This window comes from Zonotrichia albicollis, chromosome 5 (genome assembly GCF_047830755.1).
Source record: "Zonotrichia albicollis isolate bZonAlb1 chromosome 5, bZonAlb1.hap1, whole genome shotgun sequence".
Lineage (NCBI taxonomy): Eukaryota > Metazoa > Chordata > Aves > Passeriformes > Passerellidae > Zonotrichia > Zonotrichia albicollis.
Genome location: NC_133823.1, coordinates 7,700,580 through 7,725,818, shown reverse-complemented (window position 1 = coordinate 7,725,818; position 25,239 = coordinate 7,700,580). Strand labels below are relative to the sequence as shown.

Genomic DNA, 25,239 nt, shown 5'->3' with positions numbered 1-25,239 from the left:
GCCCATATTTATAGCCCAGAGGGATCTGGGCCATGTGAGGATGGAGAATTCCCAGAGCTCCTGGTGTCCATGGCCATGATCCATGCCCCCAGGGACTCTGGGTGATCAGGCGAGGCCACTGGGCTGCCCTGAGCATTCTCAGGAATTCTCCTGCCCCAGGATCCTGGAATGCAGCTGGGCAGGAGTGATGATGTTCATGTGTCCCAATCCCTCAATATTTCATGGTCTGGTGCTTGGAGTTGGTACAAACCCCACTGACATTTTTATTTTCACTGTCTAAATACTGAGTCATGTTTTCTCCTTTCCCCTGCTGTTTCACAGATCCTCTCCCCTCCTTGCAGACTTTTCCTGGCTCTGGAGGTGCCCAGGGTGCAGCTCTGAGCAGCCTGGGCTGGTTCTTGGTGGCACTTTGGAATAATCCAGGCTGGCTGTGCCTGTGTAGGGATGGAGAAGCTGGGAAGAGCCTGAGGAGGCTTTTGCTGGGAGCAAAGGGAGGGATCCATGGAATCCTGGAGTGCTTTGGGTTTCCTATCCTAAATCACCAGCAAAAACCTCCTGTATTGTTTATTTTCAGCTGATGCTTCATTCTGCAAAGGAAATAAACCCTGAAAGGCAATTTCTCACTGAATGTGATTATTGTTTTTTGTGTCTTGTTTTGCAGAGTTCATTCTATGGCAGATTCAGGCACTTCCTGGACATCATCGACCCCCGCACTCTGTTTGTGACTGAGGTAATGCCTGCACTCCTCTTTGGGACAGGGCTGGGTGTCAGACAGCTGGAGGTGAAACCCAATCCCTCCTGTGAGCAGCAGAAGTGCTGAGCCCGTGTTTGCAGTGGGTTTGTGTCCCTCAGGTGATTGATTGCCCCAAGGAGTGAGAGCTGGTGAATCTGGAACAGAAACCTGCTGGTAAATCTGGAACAGAAACCTGCCTGGCACCAGGGAATCCTCACCCCCAGCTCCCTCTGCCACCCGAGCTGGCTTTTGGCAAAACTGCCTCTGATTTTGTCCTGTCAGGAAGAAAATCCCTGCAGGTTTTCATGGCAGAAATGCAGGTGGGGGGATGAGAGAGCAAATATGAATTGCATGGGGGAGTGAAGTTGTGGTGCAACTCTGCAGGGGCTGCACCCCAGGACTCTGGGCTGTGGTTTTTCCTCAGCTCTTGGCCTGGTTTTTCCTCACTTCTTGCCCTGTTTGTAGCAGATTTTGGGGATCCTGCCCCTTCATTTCCATCTGGTGTTGCCCAGCTTTACCTCAGCTCTGTGCTTCCACCAGACAATGGCTGAGGGTGAAGGGGAGCCCTGGGGAAGGAACAGTTCTGCTCCTGCTCTGGAACTGTGCCCTTTGGCCAGGAAACTTTGGCATTTCAGTGAAGGGCAGCTGCTTTTTTCCTTTTTATTGTATCTTTTACTCAATGTCTACCCTGAACCTCCTGTCCCTGTTCCCTGACTGTGCCCTCCTGGCAGGAGCTGTGCAGAGCCACAAGGGCCCCCTGAGCCTCCTTTGCTCCAGGCTGAGCCCCTTCCCAGCTCCCTCAGGGATTGTGCAGCCCCTTCCCAGCTCCCTCAGCCCCTCCTGGGGCTCCATTCCCTTCCCAGCACGTTTTAAGGCTGAATTTCTGCTGCTCCTGGGGGATTTTCCTGCTGGGGGCTCTGCAGGGATGCAGAGGGGTTTGGGCTGAGCTCAACTCCTGCTCTGAACCCCTTGGGGTGATCCCTGGCCTTCCCCTGGTCACCTGTTCAAAAAAGCCTTCCCAGATTTTTGGGATGTGGGTTCAGAGGGATCAGCTGCTGTAACTTCATTTTGGGGAGGTTCCTTCAGGAAGGTGAAATAAAAAGGAATAAAAAGAACCAAGCCTGAGTGGCCCAGTTTGATCCTGGGTGCAAACTGAGCAGTTTTGGGTGCCAGAGTGAATCCCAGCAGAGCAGGGAGGGCTGGTGTCCATCTTTGGGACTGAGCTGAGCTTCAGGAATGGCCTGGGGGCACTGCAGGGAGGGAAATGCTCTCTGACATTTCCTCTGGGGTGTGAATTCCATGGCAGGGATGCCTCAGGAAACCTGAACATCCTCATGGCCCCATAAACTCCCTTTCCCTGGAGAAGCCTCTTGGCAGGACAATCCCCTGGGTGACTCCTCAGGGCACAAAATCTGCTTTTTGCTCACAATGATTTGGGGTGTGCAGATGAAGAACTCCAAGGTTTTTTGCTTTCCTTTGTTAGCTGAGGGGGTGAATGAAAGGCAGGAGGGGTTTGCTGAGCCCAGGCTGGGCAGGGAGCTTCTGGCTGCATCTCCCAGGGCTCAGGGAATAAATAAATCCCTGCTTGCCTTGGAGGGGGAAAAGAGAAGATAAATCAGTGTCTGATGGGAGTGGAGGTGAATCCCATGGAAAATGCTGGGAAATGGGGTGCTACTCAATTTAAAAAATATTTTAAAAATATTTTTATTTTATTGTAAATATTTTTATTTTGAATTTTTTACATCTTTATTTTAATCCTTTTTTTTTGGTGGCTGTGTGCTCCATGGTGGCATCCTGTGGGGGGGGATGGAGGGGTGAGGGGTGTTTAGGATCACCAGTACCACTCCTCCCTTGGCATTTATTTCTCTATAAAGCAGATTCTGTGCACAATCAGGAACTTCCTTGTGCTCCAGAGGTCCCTGAGGAGGGATCCTGGGGGGATGGCCCTGGGTCCTGCTGGGGCTGTTCTGCTTTTATCTGCTGGGGACACTCACCCTGTGGCACCGGGCACAGCTGGGGACACAGGGGCTGCTGCAGCACAGCCCTGGCTGGGGTGGCAGTGAGGTGGCACTGGTGGCAGCAGTGGTAGTGAGGTGGCAGTGCTGGCACTGGGGTGGCAGTGAAGTGGCAGTGGGTTGGCAGTGAGGTGGCAGTAGTGGCAGTGCAGGCAGTGGTGGCTGTACTGGCAATGGGGTGGCGGTGAGGTGGCAGTGCTGGCAGTGAGGTGGCAGTGATGGCAATGAGCTGGCAGTGGTGGCAGTACTGGATATGGTGGCAGTGAGGTGGCAGTGGTGGCTGTGGGGTGACAGTGGTGGCCATGGTGACAGTGGTGGCAGTGAGGTGGCAGTGTTGGCTGTGGTGGCAGAGCTGGCAGTGAGGTGGCAGTGAAGTGACAAAGGTGGCTGTGGTGGCAGTGGGGTGACAGAGGTGGCAGTGGGGTGGCAGTGAGGTGGCAGTGAGGTGGCTGGCAGCAGTGGCAGTAGAGTGGCAGTGCTGGCAGTCCTGGCAGTGGGGTGGCAGTGAGGTGGCAGTGGTGGCAGTGAAGTGACAGAGGTGGCAGTGCTGGCAGTAGGGTGGCAGTGATGGCAGTGAGGTGGCAGCAGTGGCAGTATTGGCAGTGCTGGCAGTGGGGCGACAGAGATGGCAGTGTGGTGGCAGAGCTGCAGCCCCTCTAGGGAGGATCTTTGGTGCCTCTCCTTCACCTTTGGTGCCTCTCCTTCAGCTTTGGTGGCTCTCCTTCACCCCCAGTGCCCTTCCATTGGAACCGTGTCCTGGCAGCTGCACATCTGCAAACTGCTGCCCTCAGAGGGACCCTGTGTCCTGCAGGGTCACCACTGCTGTCCCCAAGGTGCCCCTCAGGGTGCAGGGCGTGGCCTGGGGACATGGGAGGGCGAAATTATTGCAGTAATAATTTAATTGCTGTGGATGAGGAAGGTTCCAGTGCAGGGCCTGGATGGGGATGTGTGGGGGCCAAATGATTGCAGTAATAATTTAATTACTGTGTAATGGGGAAGGTCCATGGGGAAGCAGATACTCTGATCAGGGGGACTCACCCCAGTGCCATGAGCACCCTGTGGGAAGGAGGGAGCGCTCGCAGTAATTCCCAGTGAAATCAGAACCCAGGAGAGCTCCAGGGGCTGCCTCTTGCTGCCTTTGCTGTGTCTCATTGTTCGGAGCCTGGAGCTGCAGAGCATCTTGCATTGCCATATTTGGGGCTGAGATGGAAGCAGGATTAGATGTATGTTATTTATATGAACCATACCTTCTTACTCAGCAGATTGCCTGTCTGTGTTTATTCAGTGTCACAGCTGCTGGCTCCACTCGAACAAAAAGTTTCTGGCTCCTCTTGTCTGTCACTGTGGATCCAATACAATGGGGCCAGCTGGAGTCAAGTCTGGTGTCTGTGTGTCTATGTCATCCTGGGGAGCCCAGGGACAGAGCCCAAACTGGGCTGGGCCACAGCTGCCCCTCCACAGCTGCATCCATCCCTCCAGAGCTGCATGCCCCCAATACATCCCCCCAGAGCTGCATCCCCCCAGAGCTGTGCAGCTGCTGGTGGTGGCCACAGGACCCTTGGATTGGGGTACATCCCCCCCCTTGGGTTGGGGCACATCCCCCCTTGGATTGGGGTACATCCACCCCCTTATTTTGGGGCACATCCCGCCTTGGATTGGGGCACATCCCCCCTGAGCCATGGCTGGGCTGGAGGTGGGACCCCAGAGCTCAGGGCACACAGAGATCCTGCCCAAAATGCCAGGGTGACAACAGTCCCAGGGTGACAACAGTCCCAGGGTGACAATCCCAGGGTGACAATCCCAGAGGTGATGCCAGGCTGTCCCTGAGCCCAGGGTAACAATCGCAGGGTGACAGTCTGAGGGTGACAGTTCCAGTGTGAGCCTGGCGTGACATTCCCAGGGGTGACACCAGACTGTCTCCTGAGCCCAGTGTGAAAATCCCAGAGTGACAACCCCAGAGTGACAGTCCCAGGGTTACAGTCCGAGGGTGACAATCTCAGAGTGAGCCCAGGGTGACAGTCCCAGAGTGATAATCCCAGGGGTGACAGTCCCAGGGTGACACCAAGCTGTCCCCTGAGCCCAGCTCATCTCTGGTGTTCCCAGAACCCGGTGCAGGCCTGGCCCTGCAGTGGCTGTGGCAGGAGGGTGGTGCTGCTGGCACTGCCCTGCTGTGCCCTGTGTGTCACACCTGGGCTCTCAGGCTGCTGGCACTGCCCTGCAGTGATGGCTCTGGCAGTGCTGGGATGGTTGGAATGGTCTCAGAATTCCAACCTGAGCAGTTCTGGGGTTCTGTCCCTCCCACTGCTCAGGGGCTGGGCTGGGTGCAGCAGCTGGCAGGGCTTGCTCCATGCTCTCCTGTCCACAAGGTCCCTGCAGGTGCTGTCCTGGCCCTGGTGACTCCAGTTTGTGCCCAGGAGCCCCTTGGCAGGGGCTGGATCCAAACCCAGCAGAGATCCCAGGGATGGGGGCTCATCCCAGCTGGGGTGGCACATGCACAGCCCCCCCAGGCTGAGGGACCAGCCCTGCCCCATTCCCTGCCTCTTTCCCAGCTGGAATCTGAGCCCTGGCCCATTCCCTGGCCCATTCCCAGTTGCAGTCCCAGCCCTGGTGTTTTCCCTGTCCCATCCCCAGCTGGAATCTGAGCCCTGGCCCATTCTCTGCTCCTTCCCCAGCTAGAATCCCAGCCCTGGCTCATTCTCTGTCCCATCCCATTTGGAATCCAAGCCCTGGCCCATTCCCTGGCCCATCCTAACCCTGGACCATTCCCTTCCCCTTCCCCAGCTGGAATATGAGCCCTAGCCCACTCCCTGCTCCTTTCAGAGCTGCAGTCTCATCCCAGTCCCATTCCCTGTCCCACCTCAGCTGGAATCCCATTCCCTGCCCCATTCCCAGCTGCAATCCCAGCCCTGGCCCATTCCCTGCTCCTTCCAGAGCTGCAATCCCATTCCCTGCCCCATCCCCAGTTCACCCACAGCTGGAGCCCTGTCCCAGCTGTTTCCAGCTGTTTCCAGCTGTGCTCCCCCTGCCGAGGCTGGGCTGGGTGCTGTCCCTGTCCCTGTTCCAGCTGTTCCTAGCTGTGTTATCCCTACCCTGCCCGTGCTGTCCCTGTCCTTGTTGTCCCTGTCCCAGCTGTTCCCAGCTGTTGCCAGCTGTGCTGCCCTGCCCTGCCTGTGCTGTCCCTGTCCCCAGGGCTGCAGGAGCTGCTGCTGCTGGCAGGGCTGAGCTCTGAGCACATCCTGCTGCAGATGGTCTGTCTGGCACCCCTCGGTGAGAGCTCAGACCCCAGCAGCCACCACTAGAAGTGCTCGAGGATTTTCCCTCTGAGGAAAGGGGCTCTGCAAGGAATCAGACACTCCAGGCAAAAAAAAAAAAAAAAAAAAAAAAAAAAAAAAACCTAAAAAACTAAAAAACTAAAAAAAACCCAAAAAACCATAAAAATAACCCCCAAAAAGACGTGGTTGTGGGTTTGTTTTTAATCAGGGATGCTGTAAAATCTCGAGTGACACTTCATCCCACAGGCAGCAGCAGCAGAGAAAGCAAACACCAATAAACATTGAAACAGGGGCACAACCTTGCAGAGAGCTGGGGCTGCTGCTGAGGAGGAGCTGTGGTGAAATGTTGATATCAGCAGCCATGGATGGAGCTGTGGTGAAATGTTGATATCAGCAGCCATGGATGGAGCTGTGGTGAAATGAAATGTTGATATCAGCAGCCATGGATGGAGCTGCAGGGAGCAGGGAGAGGAGCTGGATATGCCTGGCACTTGGAGCTGGTGATGTGGCAAAGTTTGCTCCAAAACACCTGGGTTTTTGCAGATTCTGGTTAAAAAACCTGCCTGACTGTCCCAGAAGGAATAGGAGGCAACCCTGAATTTTCCCTAAATTTGGAGGCTGGGGGTGTTTGCTGAAAGCACCTGAGCAGCTCAGAGCTGTGTGAAAGGATCTCCTGAGCTCAGTTTAACATCTTGTTCACTTTCTGTGCCACCCTTTTGTCCCCCTCAGGACTTCCTCCTTTCTTTCTCTGTAATAGTATATATTATTATCGATACTCTATAATAGTACATATTTTATCCATATTATATACTTTCCTCATTCCTTTATCTGAAAAAGTCCCTGTTGGACATATTACAATATATTTTTCACAGTTCTGTTTTTTTAAAGTATATAGTCTTATTTGTAAAGCCGTCTTTTGAAACTTATTTCTGGTTCTGTTTTTCTCTCAACAATGCCTGTCTTATTCTATATACTTTTTAATTAGTATTTCTTCTCTTAAAGTTTGCATACGGATATATGTTTTTTTTCTCTCAACCATGTCTGCCTTATTCCATATATTTTAAAGTATTTCCTCTCTTAAAGTTTGCATAGAGATATATATATTTTTTCTCTCAACCATGTCTGCCTTATTCCATATATTTTAAAGTATTTCCTCTCTTAAAGTTTCCATACAGATACATACTGTGTAAACTTTTGGTTAAGTTTTGAACATTTTTTACAAATCTGTTTCCCACAGTTCCCCTCTGTCCCCGTGGAGCTGGGAGAGGGAATTTGTGGAGACTGAGGTTTTTAAAAGCCAGGCTGAGCTTTTTTGTTTGCTGTTTGTTACCATTCTAAACAAGATGGGATCTGGCCAGGGTTGTTATAGTAACTACTGAGATTTCCTCAAGAGAAAGGGAAAAAATAGCAGCAGCCCCATTCATGCCTTGCTGCAGCTCTCCATTCAGAGCTGCTCTGCAAGAGGGGAGGGGACTGCAGGGACAAAACCACGTCCCTGTAATGAGCACAATTATTTAATTATGCAGCATTATATATGGTTATATTTATAAATAGAAATAGTAGTTAATGTAATGTAAATAATGGTTAATGCAATGCAATATATGGAATAGAGAATATAATATAGTATATAATGATATAATATAGTATTATATGATATATAATATAGTATATAGTATATAATAATATATAATAGGTTATATAATATATTATATAATACTAGTATAAATAGTATATAGTATATAATGATACATAATGTAGTATATAATAATATATTACTAATGATATAGTTATTATATTATATTATATTATATTATATTATATTATATTATATTATAATCTTACTAATTATATGTTTATATATTACATAATATATAATTTTCTATTTACATGTAATTATATTTCTAAATAGAAACAGTAACTAATATAATATAATATAATATAATATAATATAATATAATATAATATAATATAATATAATATAATATTTTTAGCCCCCTGGTCCAGTGGGAGGTGTCCCTGGCCATGCAGGTGAAGATCCCTTTCCCCCCCAGGGTTCCCTGATGTGATTTCCTGGATTCCCCCATTTATCCTGGTTTATTTCCCTTGCAGAGCCGGCTGAAGGAGGCAGTGCAGCTGCTGGAGGATTACAAACATGGCACTCTGCCCCCAGGAGTCACCAACAAACAGGTCAGAGGGGAAAACCCTTCCATTTCTGCTTCTTCCCTGGGGAGGGCTCTGCTCAAGGGCATTTCTGGTGTTTCTGGGGACAAACACTGACTGCTCACACTGTTACAGGGAAAAAAATGTCAGTTTTTTAGCTGGATTAAAGTTTTTTGTCATTGCTGTGAGTTCTTTAGCAGCAGCTGTGTGGCTCAACCCTTGCCCTGTTCCTGTAAAATAATTTCAATTTGTCCCCAGATCCCAGTCTTGTCTGGGCTATTCCTGCACAATAATTTCCATTTCTGTCCCAATTCCAAACTCGTCTGGGCTGTTCCTGTACAATAATTTCTATTTCTGCCCATATTCCAACCTTATCTGGGCTGCATCAGCCCCTGCTCTGTTCCTGTGCAATAATTTCCATTTCTGCCCCAATCCCAGCCTTGCCTGGGCTGCACCAGCCCCTGCTGGAGCTGTGCCAGCAGCAGTGGGGACATTCCTGCCCCAGGGATGGGAGCAGGAGGGTGTGGAATGCTCAGGGATGGTGTTCCTGAGGAAAAGATCATTTTTGGGATGTAGGGATGGGCTGGGTGATCTCTCCAGGACCACATCAGTCCCATTTTCTGGGCTTTTCCCCCATATTCCTCTGCAAGTCGTGGAAGCAGGGATGAGAATTTCAGAGGAATCAAACTGCTCTTGGAGTATTTTACCTGCAAGTCAGTGCTGTGAAACAAAAAACATGCATTTTTTTGTGGGTGTTACCTGAAACTCTTCCCCATTCCTGTCCATGTTACCTCAAACTCTTCCCCATTCCTGTCCATGTTTTTTTCCCAGAATATGGAGTTTTTGCCCAGAATATGGAGGTTTTTACTCGTAATATAGAGGTTTTTGCCTGAAATATGGAGGTTTTGCCCAGAATATGGAGTCTTTACCCAAAATATGGAGGTTTTTGTCTGAAATATGGAGATTTTGCTCAGCATATGGATGTTCTTACCTAGAATATGGAGGTTTTTACCTATAATATGGAGGTTTTGCCCAGAATAGGGAGTTTTTACCCAGAATATGGACATTTTTACCCATAATATGGAGTTTTTGCCCAGGTTGTTCCAGGCTGCTGCCAAAGCTGGGATTGGCACAGGGTGTGCTCTCTCTGCTGATCCTGCCAGGAGATGGAGAGCACAGACTCCACCAGGGCTGTGGGATCTTCTCTTGACCATGACACCAACCCAGGGGCTTTTCATGGCTCAGTTTGTGCATCCAGCACAAAAGGACCCAGCTCTGTGTGATTTCATGTCCTGTAAAGCTGGATTGATGTCAGGGCTGCCTGAGAGGTTGAACTCCCCAATAAACAGGGATGGAAGTGCTGGGATGGGAGCTTTTCCCCCACACCCTGTAGGTCAGAAATCTTCTTTCATCTTTTTTTCCCATTCACAACTATAATTCCTTCTCAGCAGAGACAAATAACAGGAGGAAAATTAAGGAAATTCAAACTCCTGCTCCCTTCAGAAGGGGCAGCTGGTGTGGAAGGTGCTGTGCTGGGGAACAGGAACAGCTCCCACAGAAAATCAATGGGAAATTGTCACAAGGCAGTGGCTGGGGCTCTCCTGGTGTCACTGTGCTCTTCCAGGCAGCACATGATGGGGAGGAGAAGGGATTGAGAAGGAGGAAGGGATGGGAAGGAGAAGGGACTGGAGGGAAGGGACTGAGAAGGAGAAGAGACTGAGGAGGATAAGCGGTTGGGAAGGAGAAGGGACTGGGGAGGAGAAGGGATTGATTGGGGAGGAGAAGGGGTTGGGAAGGAGAAGAGATGGGAAGGTGGAAGGGATGGGAAGGAGAAAGGATTGGGAAGGAAAAGGGACTGGGAGGCAGGAGGGAGGGAGGGATTAGGAAGGAGAAGGGACTGGGGAGGAGAATGGATGGGAAGGAGGGAGGGATTGGGAAGGAGAAGGGATTGATTGGGAAGGAGAAGGGACTGGGATGGAGAAAGGATGGGAAGGAGGGAGGGATTGGGAAGGAGAAGGGACTGGGAAGGTGGAGGGATGGGAAGGAGAAGGGGTTGATTGGAGAAGAGAATGGGTTGGGAAGGAGAAGAGGTTGGGGAGAAGAAGGGATTGGGAGAAGTGGCTGGGGGGGAGAAGGGGCTGAGGAGGAGAAAGGATGGGAAGGAGAAGGGATTGATTGGGAAGGAGAAGGGACTGGGAGGAAGGAGGGACTGGTAAGAAGGGGTTGGGAAAGAGAAAGGATGAGAACGAGAAGGGGCTGGGGAGGAGAAGGAATTGATTGGGGTGGAGAAGGGATTGAGGAGGAAGGGATGGGAATGAGAAGGGACTAGGGGAAAGGAACTGGGAAGGAGAAGGGTTTAGGGAGGAGAAGGGATTGTTTGGGAAGGAGAAGGGATGGGAAGGAGGGATTGGGAGGGAGAAGGGATTGTTTGGGAACAAGGAGGGAAGGGAAGGAGGGATTGTGAGGGAGCAGGAGTGAGGCAGCAGTGAGTGAGTGAGGGAGCAGGAGTGAGGCAGTGACTCAGCCCCATCTGCCCGAGGCAGATGACACACAGCCACTCTCTGTGACAAATGACACACAGCCACTCTCTGTGACAAGTGACACACAGCCCTCTCTGTGACAAACCACTTTGCAGACTTTTGACCCACATTTTGTGGAGTGACAAAGCCGGGATCTTCCCAGGGTTCATTCAGAATTCCACTGGGGGAGAGGCTGAGCAGGCTGGGAGGGAATCCAGGGCAGGGAGGGGAAGGAAATCCAAAACACAACAGAAGACTGAAGAGAGAAAATATAATGGCAGAGGATTTTTCCCCACCTTGTGCTGATAAACACAGTGGAGTTTTTGCCCTTTAATTGTGAGAGTGGAGCAGCACGGGGCTCATCTGTGCCCCTCAGAGCCCTTGGACTGGACGTGGCACACCAAGGAATGTCTGAGAGGGCTGAGGGAGAGCCACACTCACCTCAGAGGCTCAGAACTGATGGGGTCTCTGGTCTCCGGTGTGGAGATGACCCCGAGGTGTTGGAAAGTCTCTTTTTCCCAGCCCCAAGACTGAAGAAGAAGTCGAGGAATCTCATTCTCAAGATTGTTTATTTGCTGTTATCTAATTCATTGTCTGTCTGTTCTGCTGAGGTCTGTCCAGCAGGTCGGGTTGGGGCACACTGACACCCTCAGGGCAGTGTTAGCTTTTTATACTAAAATACTTTATTTACAATAATTTTTCAATGCCCATCACCTATGTTAGACAGTCTGTCTCCACTCTAAACCAACCCAAAAGTGTCAACATCACAGCAGAAGGTGGAGGACAAGAAGAAGAAGGACAGGACATGCCCAGATTCTTCCATCCTGCCTTTTGAACCCCCATTCTAAAAACCCCAAAATTCTACTTTTCCAAAATTCTACTTTTTCCACACCCTCAGGCTGGTGTTATTTTTTTATACTAAGAACTACATGTACTTTATTTACAATTACTTTTCAATACCTATCCCCTATGTTAGACAGTGAGCTTCTACCTTAAACCGATCTAAAAGTGCCACCATCACAGCAGAGGATGAAGGACAAGAAGGAGAAGGACAGAACGTGCCCAGATTCCTCCATCTTGCATCTTGAACACCCATTCTAAAACCCCAAAATTCTACTTTTCCACCCTGTGACAAATTCACCATCATTCTATTCAAACCTTTGTGGCTTGTAACTCCTCACACAAAGTTGGGAATTGTTTCCACGGGCTAAAATCCAAGGCACAGGTGGCTGTGACTCCGTGCCAAGGTCTCTGAGCCCCTGCCAGGGTCTGGAGTCCTCCAGTGTTGGAATCCAGGAAATTCCTCTGGGACCCAGGACATCCCTCTGGCTGCCCTGGATGGCTCCAGCCCCTGGCAGGGGGCTCAGAGACCCTGGCACAGAGCCCAGGACCCCTGTTTAGGGGGCCTTTGATCTTGACCCATGGAGCCAATCACCATCTTTATATGAAGAATTACAAGACAAGAGAGTTTAAGTAGAATAATAGTTTGTCATGGGGTAAAAAATAGATTTTTGGGATTTTTAGAATGGGGGCTTGGGGTCCCAAGATGGAGGAATTTGGGTGTGCTCTGTCCTCCTTATTTCTCCTTCTTCCTATCTCCATCTTCTGGGTGATGGTGGCACTTTTGGCTTGGTTTAAGGTAGAAACTCAGTGTCTAACATGGGTGATAGGTATTGGGAAGTTATTGTAAATAATGTAATGGTAAATAATGGCAAATAATATTATAGTCAATAATGTAATGGTAAATAATGCAATGGTAAATAATGTAAAATAATGTTATGGTAAATAATGGTAAAATAATGTTACAGTAAATAATGCAATGGTAAATAATGGTAGATAATGTTATGGTAAGTAATGTAATGGTAAATAATGATGAATAATGTAGGTTTTAGTATAAAAAGATAACACTGCCCCAAGGCTGGCCAGTGTGCCTCTGTCTGACCTGGGAAGGAGAAGGGGTTGGGAAGGTGGAGGGATTGACTGAGGAGGAGAAGGGTTGGGAAGAAGAAAGGATGGGAAGGAGCAGTGATTGGGAAGGAGAAGGGATGGGAAGGAGAAGGGACAGACCTACAGCAGGTTGGAGAAAGAATGTTATAGATAAGAAATAATAAATAACCTTGAGAACAAGAACAGAAGAATTCTGACTTCTTATTTGACTGCCAGAAAAGAGACTGGGAAAAGAGACTTTTGTGTGTCTCAGAGTCACTGTGGGCAGCAGAGGCTCTGAGAGCCCGGGGCAGGCACAGGGATGGATGTGCTGGGTTCTGAGAGCTCAGAGATGGATGTGCTGGGTTCTGAGAGCCCAGGGATGGATGTGCTGGGTTCTGAGAGCTCAGAAATGGATGTGCTGGGTTCTGAGAGCCCAGGGCAGGCACAGGGATGGATGTGCTGGGTCCTGAGAGCCCGGGGATGGATGTGCTGGGTTCTGAGAGCCCAGGGCAGGCACAGGGATGGATGTGTTGGGTCCTGAGAGCCCGGGGATGGATGTGCTGGGTTCTGAGAGCCCGGGGATGGATGTGCTGGGTTCTGAGAGCTCAGAGATGGATGTGCTGGGTTCTGAGAGCCCAGGGATGGATGTGTTGGGTTCTGAGAGCCCAGGGATGGATGTGTTGGGTCCTGAGAACCCAGGGATGGATGTGCCGGGTTCTGAGATCCCAGGGATGGATGTGCTGGGTCCTGAGAGCCCAGGGATGGACGTGCTGGCTTCTGAGGGCCCAGGGCAGGCACAGGGATGGATGCCCTGGGTTCTGACACAGAAGCAGCTCAGGGCAGAGTTTCGGAGCGTCGATCCCCCCAGCAGGAGCAGTCCCCCCCTGAGGAGGCAGCTCTGAGCCCAGGCAGACGAGTTGTTTTGACAGAGCTCTCACCAAGCTCTGTCTGAGGCTCCGCGCCGCAGCAGCCGCGCCTGACAGAGCTCGAATCCCTCTCATTGAGGAATCCACGGCGAGTTGGAGGAGCTGCAGCCTCCAGCAGCTCAGCACAGCCCCTGGCGCCTGCTGAGATGGTTTCAGCACACGAGGAGCGGCAAACACAGAGCCTAGAGCTATGTCACAGCAAGCAGCTCCTCCACACGCAGCTCCTGACAGGGTTCTGGTGGAGCCAGCCCCGCTCCGCCGCGTTCCCCAGGCAGATTTTTCCAAATGAGCTGCAGTGCCACAGCCATGGGCTATCTAAAGATATAAAAATCCCTCTCAGGAGCTGTGATTGTGCTTGCAGCACGTCCCCAGGACCGTCTCTGGGGCGGTTTGCAGCAGAGATGCTGCAGCACTGGGCAGCAGCAGTGCCAGCCCTGCAGCTCTGCCCCTTCCGAGCCTCCCCACCCTTCCAGAGGCTCCCGAGCTTCCTCCTGAACTGGATTTCACTGCCCAGCAAAGTGCCCATTAACCCAAGGTGGGAAAAAGCCATTTCTAGGGCCTCATTAGCCAAAATGAAGAATTGATCCCTCACCTGTCGATAGCTGCTGCACTGCTGAGAGCTCCTCACTGAGGGCGGCTCTGGGGTTTGTTCCTGCATTAAAAAGATGTTTTAAAAACAGGATTTTCAGCCTGATGTATCAATTATGTGGTCAGCAAAACAGAGGAGGAAGAGCTGCTTGATCAGTATTTATTCAGGGCAGCATGAAAACACACTCCATTTCTTCAGCTGAGCTTATTTCTTTCAGTTTTTATTGAAATATTTAAAAGCCAGGCATGGTTTTTTATTAAATATGCAGCTGAGTGTTTATTAAAATGCCCCCAGCCCCAAATATTCTGTGCAGTGGGAATAGCCCACACTGTCATTAAACCCTCTCTCCACCAGTCTCTTAGGATTTCCTAATTTTTCTTGAAATGAAAACTTATCTTTGGGAATTGCACCAGTTTGGGGTGGTTTTCTGCTCTCTTGGTTGTTGTGGTTAAATATTTGAGGAGGATTAGAGAAGGTGTTTGGGGGAGAAAGCCCCTGATGGCCTTGGGGAGGTGGATTTGGGTGGTGGATCCAGAAATGTTTGATCGAAACAGCAGCTCTTTGTTAGCAGGGCTGGGAAGTTTTGGAAAATTAGGAATTTTTGCTGTGGGAAGCCCAAGGGAATTGTGGGGTTTGGTGAAATTCCTCATCCCTGGTCCTGTGTGAGGGTGAGCGGCAGCTGCTGCCCCCTGTGTCCCCTCTCATCCCCCTGTCCCCAAACCAGGGTCCTGAGGAGGGAGGCGAGGGGGGAAAGGAAATGTGGAGGATTTGTGCTGATGGAGAAACTGCTCCAGTTGTCATTTCTGCACCATCTGTTCCAGCTCTGCAGGTGTTGGTTCATGGTCATGGGATGGTTTGGAATGCAAGGGACCCTAAACGCAGCCAGTGCCACCCCTGCCATGGCAGGGACACCTCCCGCTGTCCCAGGCTGCTCCTGTAAATGGTCCTGTGGTCCCTCAGCCAGGATTCCTCAGGGACTGGGAGTGGGGTGGGCTGGGGTCCCTCCCTGCCCTGGATGTCCCTGCCCCAGATGTTCCTACCTCAGATGTCCCTGTCCATGATGTCCCTGTCCATTATGTCCCCATCTACGATGTGCCTGTCCTGGATGTCCCCATGCTGAGGGTCCCTCTCTGTCCATGATGTCCCTGTCCCTGATGTCCCTGTCCCTGATGTCCCCACCCTGTCTGTCTCTGCCCTGGCTATCCCTGTCCATGATGTCCATGATGTCCCCATCCATGATATCCCCATACTGAGGGTCCCTCTCTGTCCCTGATGTCCCTGTCCATGATGTCCATGATGCCCTTGTGCTGGATGTCCCTATGCTGAGGGTCCCTCTCTGTCCATGATGTCCCTGTGCATTATATTCTTGTCCATAACGTCCCTGCCCTGGCTGTCCCTTTGCTGGATGTTCATTTGCTGGCTGTCCCTGTCCTTCATGTCCCTGTTCTGGCTATCTCTGTCCATGATGTCTCTGACCAAGATGTCCCTGTCCCAGCTGTCCCTGTCCCAGATGGCTGTCCCCACCCTGGCTATCCCTGTCCATGGTGTCCCTGTCCATGATGTGGTTGTCCTGGATGTCTCCATGCTGAGGGTCCCTCTCTGTCCATGATATCCATGCCCTGACTGTCCCTGTCCCAGATGTCCCCGTCCATGATGTCCCTATGCTGAAGGTCCCTCTCTGTCCATTATGTCCCTGTCCCATATGTTCCTGCCCTGGCTGTCCCCACCCTGGTTGTCCCTGTCCTTGATGTCCCTGTCCAAGATGTCCCTGTCCCAACTGTCCCTATCCTTGATGTCCCTGTCCCAGCTGTCCCTGTCCATGATGTCCCTGCGCTGGACATCCCCATGCTGAGGGTCCCTCTCTGTCCCTGATGTCCCTGTCCCAGCTGTCCCTGTCCCTGATGTCCCTGTCCATGATGTCCATGATGCCCTTGTGCTGGATGTCCCTATGCTGAGGGTCCCTCTCTGTCCCTGATGTCTCTGTCCGTGATGTCCCTGTCCCAGGTGTCCCCACCCTGTCTGTCCCTGTCCCAGCTGTCCCTGTCCCCGCTGTCCCCGCCGCCGCTCGGTGGCTGCTCTCGGTGCTGGCAGGGTCTGTTCCCAGGGCTGGCAGGGTCTGTCCCCAGAGCCCCGGTGGCTGCTGCGAGTGGGAAGGTGCAAATGACACACAGAGGGCTCGGGGAGCCAATTTGCAGCAGAAGGTGGAGACTGTAACAGATCCAATTCCAACTGCAGGCAGGGCAGCGATTCCCAAAGAGCCTCCTGGAGGGAACCTCCGGGGTAGAGCTCTGATTTCAGGGAATGGCTCCTGCCCTGCAAGCAAGGCTGGAAAATGCAGCCTGCCAAACAAGGACCAAGGGCCAGCTTGCTCAGACCTGGCCTTTCCCTGCTTTGGGAATGCTGAGTTCAGCCTCCATCCAAAAGGCTGTACCAGCTGCAGGGTGTAATGGTGTGGCTTTGTCCTTTATCCCACTAATTTGTGGGGTTGTATCTGTGTCCTGTGAGTGTGATCCCCTGTCACCCTGTCCCAGAGCCTAGCACAGCCTGGGGGAACAGCTTGGTGCAGGCAGGGCAGAAATGAAGGCTGAAGGAAACAGCAGCACTCGTTGACTCACTCCCAGCTCCAGAGGGACTGAAATCCCTCCTGCTCAGGGCACAGCTGCTTCTCTGTGGGCTTTTTGTACTTGAGAAAACCCCTTTGCAAGGCTGAGGATCCTTGGGTGTGCTCAGGGTTTGGGCACCAAAGATCTGCCTTGGGGCATTTGCAGGTCAGTATCAGCACTGGGGGGGATTTTGTGATGAACTTCAGGTTTGTTCATCACTTCTTCCCCCAAAACCTCTTGAATTTTCTTAGCTGGAATTCCCTGCACTCATTCCATGTTTGAACTGCGTTTTCTTCCCCTTGCAGGCTGAATTTTGGCCTCAGAAATTGGGGTAGGAAGAGCTGCTGAGCTGCTGGTTTAATATCAATGCTTCAAGTGCTGCCCAGCTCCTGGTTTGATATCAGTATTGCTCCAAGTGTTGCCCAGCAGCAGCCCAGGATGCTGGAAATCTGCTAGGAATTGGTCTCAGAGCCCTGATTTCCCTCACTTGTGGGTTCCTAATGCTCCACCCTATAAATGCAGTGGGACACAGTGCCAGGGATGCAGGGGAAGGTCCCTCAGCCCTGTCCCTGTGTCCCTGTGTCCCTGTGCCCATCCCGGGCTGGCTCCTCCCGGTGCTGCTGCCAGCAGAGAGAGGCAAAGAGCCACACAGCAGCAGCAGGGCTGGGGGCTCTGCAGGGAGTGAAGCTTTTCCCAGGAGAGATTTGGAGTTTTTAATGCCTACGAGAGGTTTGAAGGCACAGCTTATTAAGGAAATTGTGAGAAATGCTACCCACTTTCAAAAAACCTAAAAGGTTTATTAAAACCTGATCAAAAATACAACAGAAGGCTGAATAGAGAAAATATTGAGGCGCTGGGAGCATTTTCCCCACTGTGGGCTCATCACACAATGGAGGTTTTGCCTTTTAACCCTTTAGCCCCTCCCAAAGTTCTGTCCACCGACTCCTTTTTGTTGTCCAGTGGTGGAGTTCACTTCCTTAAATCTTGATTGGAAGTCAGGTGCTGCCAGAGTAACAACCCAAATGTCCTCCCAAATGTCCAAACCCAGGCCACCCTGATAACAACACAAGTGATTAAATCATGACTATAAACCTATAAAACGTCTTGCTATTAATTCTCTATTAAACATATATATACTTCTCTCTTAATTCTCTATTAAACATACATATATAATTATATTAATTCTTTATTAAATATACAGATATAAATATACTTCTATTAGTTCTCTACTAAACATATATGCATATATATACTTCTCTATTAATATCTATTAAACGTATATACATATATATACCTCTCTCTATTAATTCTCTATTAAACATGTATGTATAGATATAATTCTCTCTATTAATTCTTTATTAAAATAGAAACATATATACTTCTCTCTATTAATTCTCTATTAAACATGTATACATATATATAATTCTGTCTATTAATCCTTTATTAAAAATAGAAACATATATACTTCTCTCTATTAATTTTCTATTAAACATGTATACATATATGTACTTCTCTCTATTAAATCTCTATTAAGTATATATACATATGTATATATACTCCTCTGTTAATTCTCTATTAAACATATATATGACTTCTCTCTAATTCTCTATTAAACATATATGCATATATATACTTCTCTTTATTAATTCTTTATTAAACATATATACATATATATCTCTCTTAATTATCTATTAAATATATATACATACATATATATATATGTCTCTCTATTAATTCTCTATTAAACATGTATACATAAATATATCTATTAATTCTCTGTTAAACATATATAGACTTCTCCCTATTAATTCTTTATTAAATATATACATATATAGACTTCTCTATTAACTCTGTATTAAATGTATATAGATATAATTCTCTCTATTAATTCTCTATTAAACATATATATATACATATATATGTATATATTTTTTCTTCTCTCTATTAAACACATATACAGGATATTTGCCTTTTCCTTGTGAGAGTGAGCCATGGCATCACCCATCTATGACAAGATGCAGCTCATTAATGAATGCAGCTCATTAATAAAGGCTCCCTGGTCAGGCAGAGGGAGGTGCTGCCTGTTCCCTGTCTGTTTTTTTCCCCCCAAAGTTCAGATGTGAGCTGGCACGGGTGTGCTCCGTGCCCAGACTCTGGGAGGAGGGAGGGAGGGAGGTGTGAAGCCCTGGCAGTGCCAGCAGTGCCACGGCTCTGCCTCCTTCTCGGGGCCATGTGTTCCCACCTCCCGAGCCTGCGCTGGCACAGCTGGCTGCTCCGGGAGCTGAGCTTAATAAAAACCGGCTCATCCCCCCTCCCCAAATCCTGCCTGCTCTGCCTCTGCTTGGCCCTGACTTCCCTGCTGGCTGTGCAGCCTGAGGGATGGGATGGGATAATGGGATGGGATCAGGGGTGATGGGGCTGTGCTGCCCAAACAGGAGCCAGCTGCAGCTGCTGAAGGGGAGAGAAAAGATAAAATTCAATCAAATTTCTCTTTATTTTTATTAAATGTCTATTTAGACATTTAATAGGCTGGAGAGGATCCGGGGAGGTCACAGCCCCCAGGATTTGCTGCTGGAATTCTGCCTGTTCATTTCAGTGGATGTTTGCCTGCCCCTCCTGCCCAAATGCAAGAGCACCAATTTGTGAGCGAACACAGCTCCATCACTGACTTTGTACCCTCAGCATCAGGGGGAGAGGGAAAAAAATGGGAAAAAATGGGAAAAATGGGAAAAAATCGACAATAAGCCTGAAGTGAAGGCTGGACATTAATCCAGGGATCACAAAACCAGCAATAAGCACCCTGAGCTGTGGATCTTGGCTGGCTAAAATCCTTGTAGCCACCAGACACCGGGTTTAGGATTTTTGACCCACATTTCCCTTCTTGCTGTGGGATCATAGGCTGGAGAGGATCTGGGGAGGTCACAGCCCCCAGGATTTGCTGGTGGAATCCTGCCTGTTCATTTCAGTGGGTGTTTGCCTGCACCTCCTGCCAAAATGCAAGAACTTCAATTTGTGAGCCAACATCACTGACTTTGTATCCTCAGCTCCATCGCTGACATTGTACCCTCAGCTTCACCCCTCAGCAACAGGGGGAGAGGGAAAAAAATGGGAAAAAATGGGAAAAACGGGAAAAAATCGACAATAAGCCTGAAGTGAAGGCTGGACATTAATCCAGGGATCACAAAACCAGCAATAAACACCCTGAGCTGTGGATCTTGGCTGACTAAAATGCTTGTAGGCACCAGACACCGGGTTTAGGATTTTTGACCCACATCTCCCTCCGTATGATCCCTATGTGGGGTCATAGGCTGGAGAGGACCTGGGGAGGTCACAGCCCACAGGATTTGCTGCTGGAATTCTCCCCGTTTATTTGAGTGGGTGTTTGCCAGCACCTCCTGCCCAAATGCAAGAGCACCAATTTGTGAGCGAACACAGCTCCATCACTGACTTTGTACCCTCAGCATCAGGGGGAGAGGGAAAAATACGGGAAAAGTTGAAGAATGAGCCCAGTCTGTGGATGTGCGGCGGGCAGAGGTCCCTTGGAGACAGACAGACAGACAGACAGACACTCGCTGTTCTGCACAGCCCTTCCTGCGCGTTGGCGGAGCCTGAGCTGTGTCACTTGTGACTTCTCACTCCGCAGCCTCTCCAAACGCACTTCTGGCAACCGGGCTGCTCTGAAACTGTTTCATCTCTCCCCCATTAGGCTCGGGGAGGTGCAAAGAGGCTCGGCGGCTCGATGGGCAGGCATTCATTGCGGCGCCGCTGCCTCAATCAGGCGAGCAGCGGGGAGAGGCGCTCCCGCTGCCGCAGCCGCAGCAGCGCCCGCCGGATCCATCGGCGATAAGAGCCTCCCTTTTGGGCAGTAATGGCTTTTCCTCACGGTGTTGATGAAGAGCGAAGAGCCCCATTTGCAGTAAACTGTAATTTTTCCCCCCGCTCAGGTCTCCCGCAGGATGCGATAGACCCGGGATGTGTTCCTTGAGCTGCTGCTCCCTTTTCCTGGCAGGAAAGTTCCCCTTTTTTGGCTTGGGGATATTCTCGGTGTCGCTGAGGTGAGCGGGGTTCAGGCATCACCCAAGGCACGGAGGGAGCTGCAATGCACCCCAAAGAACCTCCCTGGTCCCAGGAGCTGCTCCTGGTCAGCCACAACCCGGCTTGGTTCCATCCATCAGCTTTAGGGATTTAGGAGCTGATTTTATCAGCTCATCCTGATAAACACGGGCCCATCACAGCTCTGTCCGGGCTGGCTCGTGGTGTGTTCACTGAGATGTGTTATGGTACATTGAGCACCGGATTTCTTATTTCTATTTATTTATATTTATATTTATATTATATATTATTTATAGAAATAATTATTATTATTTCTACCCTTTTAACCCCTTTTACAATACAATAACCAAACTAACAGCACGTGTTTAACAACCTATCAACTATTTTACAACAGTTTCTAAGCTATTTTTAACAATTCCAAGTCACGTCCGGGTCACAGAGCTGATTACACCTGCCAGCTTGGTGTGGTTAAAATGGGATTAAACAAATCTGATTTGGAGCAACCTGAGCTGGATTAGGGAGCCCAGGGAAGGGTTGGACACCTCCCAAAGTGCCATCCAACCCAAACCATTCCATGATTCCAGTGGCATCCACGTCCTCCTGCAGCCCTGGTGCAAGGATGGTTTTCAGTGAATGATTCTCACTCTGCTGAAGCCTTTCCAGGAGAGTGCTGGGAGGATTAATTAGTTAATGTTTATTGAGTGCTGGGAGGCTGCACCGTGTTATTTCAGAGCTGATTTTAGCCGTGGGGACTCGATTCTGGTTCCACCCACTCGGGTTGGGATCTGGCAGCAGCTCCTGGTGCTGGGAATCAGCAGGGCCAGGACAGTGCCCGTCCCTGTGCTGGCATTGCCAGGGCACCTCCAGGGCTGGGGAGAGCCCTCGAGGGGCTGGAGCGTGGCCAGGGCAGGGACAGAGCTGGGAAGGGGCTGGAGAATCCCTGAGGGAGCTGGGAAGGGGCTGCACAATCCCTGAGGGAGCTGGGCAGGGGCTCAGCCTGGAGCAAAGGAGGCTCAGGGGGCCCTTGTGGCTCTGCACAGCTCCTGCCAGGAGGGGAACAGGGACAGGAGCAGAGGGAACGGCCTCAGGGGAGCTCAGGGTGGGCACAGCAGGAATTTCCCCATGGAAAAGGTGGTGAAGTACTGGAAGTGCCCAGGGAGGTTTGGAGTCCCCATCCCTGCAGGAATTTCAAGCCCTGTGGATGTGGCACTTGGGGACAAGGGCAGTGGTCCTGGCAGTGCTGGGTGTGGTTGTCTGAAATCTTTTCCAACCTGAACAATTCCCTGATGCCACTCAGGGACTCAACAATGCTCAGAATGGCAAAAGAAGTTCTGGCATCCAGGAGGAGCCTCAGGTGCCTCCTGTGCTGCCTCATTGGAGCCTCTGGAGGGGCAGAAATGATCAGAGCCCTCTGGGATTTATTCCACTCGTGGGATCCCTTGAGCTCTGTGTCCTGAAGAACCAAACCCTTCCTAATGCCAGGATTTTAGGAGCAGGGCTGTAAAAACACCAGGGGGGAGGTTTCCTGTGAAGAGCAAGAAGAGCCATAGGTGGTGTTACCTGCTTTTCCAGGTTTATCAGGAATGCCAGACTGCTCCATATCTGTGAGCAGCTGGAGTTGGGCTGTTTTTTTCCCCTTTATTTCAATCATTTAAAGAACTGGGATTACTGGGGAAGCACATCTGGATTGGAGGCTGCCCTCCCCAGGGCACAGGAAGGAGCTGGAGCGCTCCGGGAGCAGCTCTGCTGCATCCCACGTTCTGCACCACCCAATATTTGGAATTCAGCGTGGGCTGGGTGATCCGAGCTGTGCTTTAATAAACCTCACAAGCTCCGGGGTGTGAAACCACTGGCAGTTCCTGACGGGGTGCAAAGTGCCGCTGTTACCTCGTTAAAATCTGCATTTCCTGGGTGCAGGGGGGCTGCTGGGTGGTGAGAGCATCACTGCTGGAGCAGGATGGGAACAGCTTCTGATACAGAACTGACTGGACAGATGAAATAATTAACTAAAATTACTATTTTTCAATTATTTCCTCTTCAGCCTTGTCCTTACAGAGGGGTTTTGTCTCGTTAAAATCGGCATTTCCTGGGTGCAGGGGGGCTGCTGGGAGGTGAGAGCATCGCTGGTGGAGCAGGATGGGAACAGCTTTTGATGCAGAACTGGCTGGACAGATGAAATAATTAACTAAAATTACTGCTTTTTCAATGATTTCCTCTCCAGCCTTGTCCTTACAGAGGGGTTTTGTTGTGTAATGATGCCAAGTCCAGCCCGGGCCAACCCCACTGAGGGATCTCTGCAGGACTTAAAACTTTGGGTTTTCCTTTCCACGTTGTGCTCATCCACCCCGTGCCTCCTAATTAGTTCTTTGTCTGTAATTGTGCCTTGTCATGATGAGTGATTAATGAGTGATTAATCAATGAGGGCTTTTCTGCAGGCAGTTATTCCTGGCTGGCATAGCTGGAGAGGCATCCATGGACTGAGGATCAGTGCTCAAACGGTGGCACCAGGTGCTTTGAAGCTGAAGGAGGATTAGTTTGGATTAGAAATAAAGCAGAAGATTTTTATGGAGAGGGTGACAAATAAATTGCTGTCTCTGAGTGCAGGACTGTGAAATGTTCCCGTGTTTAATAGGAGGAGGCTCATCCATTAAGGAGAACTGGAACCCTCCGTGCTGTTTTTATAGTGACAGGTGTTGGGGAAGAGATTGGGGCTGGATGGATTCTTTAAATAAATTCTTTTTTTTATTTTTTTAAACTATCTCTAAGCTGCAATTCTGCTGCTAAATAAGGATTGCTAATGAATGTCCTGACAAGCAAAGATCACATCTATTCCCAGGATTTATTCCAGTCTCCATCTCCTCACCACAGCTTTGGTTCTCTTCAGTTTCTGGTGGTCTTTGAGGCCCTGCCTTAAACATCATCATGGTATTTGAGGTGATGTTTTGGATAACTGAACTCAGCTCCTGAGTTCATAAAATCCCAGAATCCTGGAATGGGTTGGGTGGGAAGGGACCTCAGAGTCCATCCAGCGGCATCCCTACGATGGCAGGGACACCTCCCACTGTCCCAGGTGGATCCAAGCCCCAATGTCCAACCTGGCCTGGGCACTGCCAGGGATCCAGGGGCAGCCCCAGCAAATCTGGGAATTCCAGCCCAGCCAGCAATTCCTTGCCAAGATCCCAGCCCAATCTCCCCTTTCCCAGTGGAAGCCATTCCCTGTGTGCTGTCCCTCCATCCCTTGGAAATTGTCTCTCTCCAGATTTCCTGCAGCTCCTTCAGGCCCTGCAAGGCCACCCTGGGCTCAGCCCAAAGCTTCTCCTGTGCAGGTGAACAATCCCATCTCTGCCAGCCTTTCCTCCCAGCAGAGCTGCTCCATCCCTGGGTCCATCCTGGAGCCTCCTCTGGGCTCTCCAGCAGCTCCAGCTCCTCCCTGTGCTGGCACCCCGAGCTCAGGGCTTCAAAACTGCTCCAGGTGGTGACAAAAGTGGTGGCAAAAGTGGTGACTCTTCATTGAAAAACTGTAGAAAAATCAGAATCCTGGAAAGGACGGGTGGAAATCTCTTCCTTGAGTCCTGAAAACGTGGATCTGTGACCACTTGTGGGCAGCCTGGAGCTGGTTCCTGCCCATCCATGTCCATGAAGCAGAGCCTGACCTGACCCCTGTGGTCCCCCTTGATCTGACCTAGGTCCTCCTGGTCCAGGTGGAGCCATCCAGGGGCAATGTCCATCCCAGGAGAGCCTCCTGGTCCACCTGGTCCTACTCAGCCCCTCTGGACTGAAATCTAAACCCCAGCATGGATTTGGGGTCATTCCCTGGGGAAATGCTCCATCCCAGGAGAGCCTCCTGCTCCTGGTCCAGGTGGATCCATCTAGAGGCAATGTCCATCCCAGGACAATCTCCTGTTCCACCTGGTCCTACTCAGCCCCTCTGGACTGAAATCTGAACCCCAGCACAGATATGTGGTCATTCCTTGGGAAATGCTCCATCCCAGGGGACCCTCCTGGTCCAGGTGGATCCATCCAAGGGAAATGCTCCATCCCAGCAGCTCCACCTGGTCCTACCCAGCCAGTCTGGACTGAAATCTGAACCCCAGCAGGGATCTGGGGTCATTCCCTGAGCTCCAGAGCAGATTCCCCAGTTTCCCAGTGAGGGGGATGAGGTGGGAGCATGGCTGTTCCTCCAGGGCAGGAATGAAATCCCCCAAACCCAGGGACTGCTCTCCCAAAGCAGCCCGGGCTGGCAGGGCTGTGAGAGAGCTGGAGCTGCTGGAAAACGCTGCAGACAGAAGAGGAATTAGAGGAGAAAGAAGTGAAAATGAGCTGGCAGAATCCTGAGGTGACTCATCAGGTGCATCTTGTGAAGTCTCTTTGGAGAAGTAATGAAACCGCGTGTTCTAACAATATTTGCACTGCAGCAGGGAAAGGCATAAATATTGGGAT

General features: G+C 50.3%; 1 protein-coding gene across 2 annotated transcripts in view; it reads left to right on the top strand.

The window, feature by feature from the left end:
• The window catches only part of SFXN5 (sideroflexin 5), a 101,601-nt gene that overhangs the window by 8,635 nt on the left and 67,727 nt on the right, over window positions 1-25,239 (top strand). Inside the window, exons 2-3 of one of the 2 annotated variants that reach the window (XM_074540724.1) lie at window positions 662-730; window positions 8,130-8,207. In XM_074540724.1, coding sequence (XP_074396825.1) covers window positions 662-730; window positions 8,130-8,207 — 147 coding nt within the window. Of the gene's footprint in view, window positions 1-661; window positions 731-8,025; window positions 8,049-8,129; window positions 8,208-25,239 lie in introns of those variants that run through there. The other variant, XM_074540725.1, reaches the window with a different exon arrangement.